This window comes from Penaeus chinensis, chromosome 42 (assembly GCF_019202785.1).
Source record: "Penaeus chinensis breed Huanghai No. 1 chromosome 42, ASM1920278v2, whole genome shotgun sequence".
Classification (NCBI taxonomy): Eukaryota; Metazoa; Arthropoda; class Malacostraca; order Decapoda; family Penaeidae; genus Penaeus; species Penaeus chinensis.
Window position 1 is genome coordinate 7887474 of NC_061860.1, and position 7500 is coordinate 7894973.

At 44.6% G+C, this 7500-nt stretch overlaps 1 protein-coding gene across 1 annotated transcript in view; it reads left to right on the top strand.

Moving 5' to 3' along the window:
• LOC125047903 (Down syndrome cell adhesion molecule-like protein Dscam2) overlaps positions 1–7500 on the top strand; it is a 372111-nt gene that overhangs the window by 351412 nt on the left and 13199 nt on the right. The window contains exons 6-8 of the mRNA XM_047646450.1: positions 629–746; positions 4791–5007; positions 6890–7064. Coding sequence (XP_047502406.1) covers positions 629–746; positions 4791–5007; positions 6890–7064 — 510 coding nt within the window. The remainder of the gene's footprint in view (positions 1–628; positions 747–4790; positions 5008–6889; positions 7065–7500) is intronic.

Consider the following 7500-nt stretch of genomic DNA (forward strand, 5'->3'; position numbering starts at 1 on the left):
CATTATTATCATTATTACTATCATTATCATTATTATCATTATTGTTATCATTATTGATGCTATTATCATCATGATCATTAACGTGGTCATTATTATTGCTACAATCATGATCATCACCACCATTATTACTATTACTATCATAACTGTTGCTGCTGTATTTACCTAACCAATCCTAAACCACCCACTGGTCCGTCCCACCACCCCCCCCCCTTCTCACTAAACCCTCCGTCCCAACTCACCCACTAGCCCAACCCACCCCAACCCACCATCTCAACCAAACTAACAGTCTCTCCCCACCTTCCTTCCCACCCACCCCAACTCACCTTGTCAACCCACCTTCTTAACCAAACAACCAGTCTCTCCCCGCCCTCCTTCCCCACCCCAACCCACCTTGTCAAGCAAACTGACATTCTCTCCCCACCTTCCTTCCCACCCACTCGCCCTACCCACACCCAACCCACATTCTCAACCCACCTTGTCAAGTAAACTAACAGTCTCTCCCAGCCTTCCTGCCCACCCACTCGCCCTACCCACACCCAACCCACATTCTCAACCCACCACCCCAACCAACCCCAACCCACCTTGTCAACCAAACTAACAGTCTCTCCCCACCTTCCTTCCCCACCAGATCCCCGCGAGAGACAGATACCAAGGATGGTAACCAAGTCGACGACACTTCAGATATCAGATACCAAGCCCTTGGTACTGCCCTGTGTCGCCCATGCCCACCCGCCTCCGGAGTACAGGTGGGTAGAGCGTGTGTGTGTTTGTATGTGTGTGTGTGTATTTTTGTGGGTGTTTGTGTGTGTGTGGTTATGTGTTTGGTTGTGTGTATTTGTGTTTGTGTATGTTTGTGCTTGTGTATGTTTGTGTTTGTGTATGTTTGAGTTTGTGTGGGTGTGTTTGCGTGTGTGTGTTTGTATGTATGTGTTTGTTTGTTTGTGTGTGTGTGTGTTTCTGTTTATGCGGATAGTATAGAATTTAATAATTTACTTATTCATTTGTGTGTGTGGAGGGGGGATATGGGTTTGTTTGTTTGAGTGTGTTTGTTTGTTTGGGTGTGTGCTTGTTTGGGTGTCTTTGTTTACGTGTGTGTGTGTATTTAGGCAATTTATTTTTTTTCGTACTCTTTTTTCATTTTTACTATATTTTCTTTATCAGCAGTTTTATCGCTAGATAAATAGACAGAAGAGATCATAGATATTCAGAAGTATATATAGACAATTATCGGCAGTTAAACAGACAAATAGATAGATAGATAAGAGAAAGAGAAAGCGAGAGGGAAATAGAGAAAGAGGGAGAGAGAAAGAGAGAGAGCGAGAGCGAGAGGGAAATAGAGAAAGAGGGAGAGAGAAAGAGAGAGAGCGAGAGAGAAAGAGAGAGGGATATAGAAAGAGTTAGAGAGAGAGAGAGAAGGAAATAGAGATAAATAAATAGAGATATAGATAGAAGCCAGACCGATTGACCATCCGACCGACAGCCAATCAGACAGGCAGACAGACAAAGTACGTCAAGAAATAAAAGCGTAGGGGAAAGGGAAGTTAAGGCGAATCAGAGACCAGCGCCATCTGGAACGTTCTACGGAACTTTTATTTACTCCATTTGACCTCCTTAACAAAGATTTTTGTTTTTTCTTTATTGGGAATTAACGGCCCACGGAACCACTTAAACTTTCTCTCGTTCGCTTTCTCCCGGTTCGTTCTCTCTCCGGCTCTCTTATTCTCTGTCGTTCTCTCTCTCTCTCTGTTTATTTTATTATCTTGCTCTTGGTCTGTCTCTCTCTGTTCTCCTCTCCCTTTCTTTCTCATACACCCTCTTTCTTTCTCTCACTCTCTCCTCTCCCCCAGTCACTCTCTCTCTCTCTCTCTCTCTCTCTCTCTCCCTCTCTCTCTCTCTCTCTTGTCCATTTTCGCAATAAAGACAATAATTTTGACCTCGCAGGAAACGACTGACATGACGAGACCTCTTTGCGAAGTCTTTTTTTTCTTTTCTTTTTTCTCGTCAGAACGCGAAATTTGGCAGGGTAGAGGAGAGAGAGAGAGAGAGAGAGAGAGAGACAGAGAGAGAGAGAGAGAGAGAGAGAGAGAGAGAGAGAGAGAGAGAGAGAGAGAGAGAGAGAGAGAGAGAGTTAGAGAAAGAGAGAGAGAGAGAGACAGAGAGAGTTAGAGAGAGATACAGAGAGAGAGAGAGAGAGAGAGAGAGAGCGTTGGAGAAAGAGAGAGAGTCAGAGAGAGATAGAGAGTTAGAGAGAGAGAGAGAGAGAGAGAGAGAGAGAGAGAGATAGATAGATAGATAGATAGATAGATAGATAGATAGATAGATAGATAGAGAGAGAGAGAGAGGCTCTCCCCCCACCTCGCTAACTTTACCCACTGGCCACCAAACTCTGTGTAACAAGTTTGCGGAAAAGTCTTAAAATCTTGTATAGCGGCTGCTGTTACAGGGTTCTACGCCGAACCCCTTGCACGCACACACGCGCACGCACACACACACACATAAAAACGCACATACACACATTCATGTGCGCGCGCATGTGCAGGTGTACATTCATATGCAGCCACATTAATATAGACTTATTTTCTGTTTTTTTTGTTTTTTTTCTCTCTCTCTCCCTTCCCTTCTTCCCCCACACTCTCTCCTCTCTCCCTCCTTCACAACCCTCCTCCCTCTACCCATTCCATCCCTCACTATCTCTCTTTTCCTCCACTTTTACTCCTTCCTTCTCCCTTCCCCTCCACTCTTCTTCCCTCCCTCCTACCATTCACCCTTTCTCTCACTCCCTCTTCCTCCAATCTTTCTCTCTCCCTCCTTCCCTCCTCCCTTCCTCTCCTCTCACTCCTTTCCTCCCTCCCCCTCCCCCTTACCCTTACCCCCTCACCCCTTCTCCCTCGAATTTACTTCATCCGTTAACTGTTCTCACTAAGTGATATTTTCCTCCGACAGCTTTCACTGCTCTGTATTTTTCCTGCGTACGTGTGTGGGAGGAGGGGCAGGAGGAAGAGGAAAAAGGTGAAGGAGGGGGAAGAGAGAGAAGATATAGGAAGAATCTACGCACGTGCACATGCATACGCGGAGACAAGCACACACACATAATCTCACAAGCACACGCACATACACACACATGTATACACACACACAAACACACACACACAAAAAACAAACATAAGCATCCACCCACTCACCCACACACCCACACACACACACACACACACACACACACACACACACACACACACACACACACACACACACACCCACACACACACACACACACACACCCACACCCACACCCACACACCCACACACACACACACACACACAGACCCCCCCCCCCCCACACACACACACGTACATCCCACCCGTGCACACATCTAACATGAACGCGAATAAACCAGACATAGAAAAATAAAATAAAACTGAGATAATAATGGGAGGGGAAACTGCTCTCCAGCGACGCCATTTTATTCAAGCTTAATTGAATCTGTTCCTTCAGCCTAGCACTCTCCCTCCGTGTCCCTTATTCTCAGCGTTTCATAATCTCGTGGATGAGAGAGAGAGAGAGAAAGAGAGAGAGAGAGAGAGAGAGAGAGAGAGAGAGAGAGAGAGAGAGAGAGAGAGAGAGAGAGAGAGAGAGAGAGAGAGAGAGAGAGAGAGAGAGAAAGAAAGAGAGAGAGAGAGAGAGAGAGAGAGGAGAGAGAGAGAGAGAGAGAGAGAGAGAGAGAGAGAGAGAGAGAGAGAGAGAGAGAGAGAGAGCTAGAGAGAGAGCGAAAGAGAGAGCAAGAGGCGAAGAGCAAGTGTGTGTGTGAGAGAGAGAGAGAGAGAGAGAGAGAGAGAGAGAGAGAGAGAGAGAGAGGAAGAGAGAGAGAGAGAGAGAGAGGGAGAGAGAGAGAGAGAAAGAGAGAGAGAGAGAGAGAGAGAGAGAGAGAGAGAGAGAGAGAGAGAGAGAGAGAGGGAGAGAGAGGGTGAGGAGGGTCAGGAAGAGAGAGAGTGAGAGAGAGAGAGAGAGAGAGAGAGAGAGAGAGAGAGAGAGAGAGAGAGAGGGGGGGGGTGAGGGGGGCCAGGAAGAGAGAGAGTGAGTGAGTGAGTGAGAGAGAGAGAGAGAGAGAGAGAGAGAGAGAGAGAGAGAGAGAGAGAGAGAGAGAGAGAGAGAGAGAGAGTATATTTATTTACCTCTCTATATCTTTCTCTCTCTCCCTCTCTCTCTTCCTCTTTCTCCTAATTTCCTGTTTTGTTCCGTATCATTTGCTTGCTTAATTCAGGAGATCTGAAATTAATTCTCTGATTAGCATGTTTATATCAATACCTATTTGAGTGGTTTGTTCACGTGGAGTCTTGCTTGTGTGGGAATATTGCGTATGTGTGAATTCTCAATTTATGGAATATGTGTTTTTTGTGTGATATTTTGATTATCTGCATATCTTGTTCGTTTAAATGTTAGGTCTTACATACTTGTTGCTTTTATGAATATAATTATTCTTATGTATACTGTAGATTGTAAAAGATCATACCCTAATAATGTTTTAACAGCAATAATCTAACTTATATCTAACTTCTTGCTTTACTGAACATGTTTCTTAATGTAAATTTGGTCTCATAAATATAATACAAATAATAAACTATGATAATAATTCATAGCTAATCCAATTATTTTTTTAAGAACTTCTTGCTTCTATGAATATGAGGTCTTTTAACCGAACGCAAATCATGTAGATTAATGGAGATTATAAAAGACAACGACCTTCTCAAAATCATCCATTCATTAACGTATTTAATCTTCCTTTCCTCCCAAGGTGGTGGCAAGTTAGAGGAGATGAGAAACTTCCCCTCATGACGTCATCCAACTCCATGGGCGTGCCAATAGGAGGAGGAGGCGGAGACGGGGGCGGAGCACAGGGATGGGGGCGGGGCGGAGTGGTGGTCCTCGATCCAACACGTTTGGAACTTGTTGACGAGTCGACGACGCTGGTTTGCCAAGCTTCCAACGAGGCCGGGAGAACGACTATGGAAGTGAGTCCTGTGTTAAGGCGGATGGGGTTCTTCCCTAATTATGGTGGTTCTGGTGCCTGTCTATCTCATTCTGTGTCGGTTTGTCTTATTGTATAATGTGTTTTTGTCTTTCTGTTTGGCTGTCTCTCTCTCTTTTTTTTTGTTTCTATCATTCCTTTTTTTTTCTTTTTTTTTCTTGTCTCTTTCCCTTAATCCCTCTTTCTATCTTTATGATTTGCCTGTATAGCTGTATCTTTCTCTCTCTCTCTCTCTCTCTCTCTCTCTCTCTCTCTCTCTCTCTCTCTCTCTCTCTCTTTCCCTCTCTTTCCCTCTCTCTTTCAAACTCCTCCCCCCCTCTCTCTCTCCTTCTCCCTTTCCCCCCCCCCCTCATCTCTGTCTGTCTGTCTATCTGCCTCTCCATACATACACAACTCACACACATGTACATAGCACACACACACACCCACACACACACACACACACACACATACATACACACACACACACACACACACACAAACACACACACACAGCATCCCCCCCCCCTACCACACACACATCTCCCAAACACACACAGCCCCCCGCCCCCACCCAACACAGCTTCCACACACACACACACACACACACACACACACACACACACACACACACACACAGCTCCCACACACGCACACACACACAAATGGTGTACATTTGCATATTCAGCAAGAGTCCACACGATAGCGTCAAATATATCATAGCTGGAAAATATAGCTTAACTGGAATATCGTTTTCTATTGTTCGTACATTTGTCATTATTAAAGTAAAATAGAAATGCAGAAAACCCTTTTTCTGTTTAATTCACTCGCAGTTAAATTCACTGGAAAACTTTTTTTTCACCTTTTTTTTTTTCTCTCTCTCTTCTTCCAATTTTTTTTTTTTTTTTTTTTTTTAACAGATTATTTTTCTTACTGAACTTTGCAGAAAGTTTGTTTGAATTTCATTAGACGAGTTCTTTTTTTTTCATTCTCAAACTATGATTGTTGTTAAAGTTTAATTTGGTGTTAAAAAAAAGGAGAAAATTGTGGTTTGTGCACTTACTTGAAAAAGAGGAAAAAATGTTATCGCTGTTTACATGTTGGTCACACGCTTACGTACAGGCACATATACGCACACACACGCATACGCACATAGGTAGATACATACATGTACACAAGCACACATGCACATACACGCACATACGCACTCGAACATTCACACATAGGCAGACACATACATGTACACAGGTATACATACACACATACGCATACACGGACATATGCACTCGAACATTCACATATAGGCAGACATATACATGTACACAGACACACATACAAACATACTCATATACTCACAAGCGCACTCGAGCATTCAGACACACAGAAACACACACAGGGAAATACAGACAAACACACATACATACCTTCATTATACCAATTACAGTATATCTGGATATTCTCCCTTACCTTCCAGTATCACATGTATTACAATAAATGTACCGATTTTCTCATTCTTTACTTACCCATTATCCTATTCATTTTTAATATTCCGTATTTATCTTCATTTTTACCTTCGCCTTTACCTTTTTATCTTTACCCTCATTTTTGACTTTCATATTTACTTTCATATTTGCTTTCATATTTGCTTTCATATTCACCTTTATATCTCAAGTTCGTATTGGACATAATGCCAAAGTAACTACCCATTACCTATTCACTTTTTGATTCTATCTATCCTCGATTCACTTCCGTTACTTAACAAAAAGAAACAAAGAAAAAATAAGGATATTTTTTTTTCTTTTCATTTTTCTTCGTTACATCCCATCACCCATTACTATCACGTAGGTAAATGTATCATCCGATTTTTCTTCTTCTTCTTCTTCCAGGTGCGAATCGAGCGCAGTGCCAAAGTAACGGCACACCTCTCACCCCGAGTGCTGGTGGTGGACGCCGGCGCAGTTGGCACTCTGCGATGCCAGGTGCCAGGATCACACCCTCACTCTATATCCTGGTACAAAGACGGACATGTACTCACGCCAGGAGGCAGGATTGCTATTACAGGTGAGGAGGAAATAGAGAAGAAGAGGGGAGAGGGATGAGGGGAGAGGGGTGAGGGGAAAAGGGTGAGGGGAGAGGGGAAAGAGTGAGGAGAGGAGGGGAGAGGGATGAGGGGAGAGGAGTGAGGGGAGAGGGGAGAGGGGAGAGGGGAGAGAGTGAGGAGAGGAGGGGTGAGGGATGAGGAGAGGAGAAGAGGGGAGAAGGGTGAGGGGAAAGGGGAGAGGGGGTGAGAGGAGAGGAGAAGGGGGGAGAGGGATGAGGGGTGAGGGATGAGGGGAGGGGGGAGAGGGGAGAGGGTGAGGAGAGGAGGGGAGAGGGATGAGGGGAGAAGGGTGAGAGGAAAGGGGAGAAGGTGAGGAGAGGAGGGGAGAGGAGTGAGGGGAGAGGGGTGAGGAGAGGAGGGGAGAGGGATGAGGGGAGAAGGGTGAGAGGAAAGGGG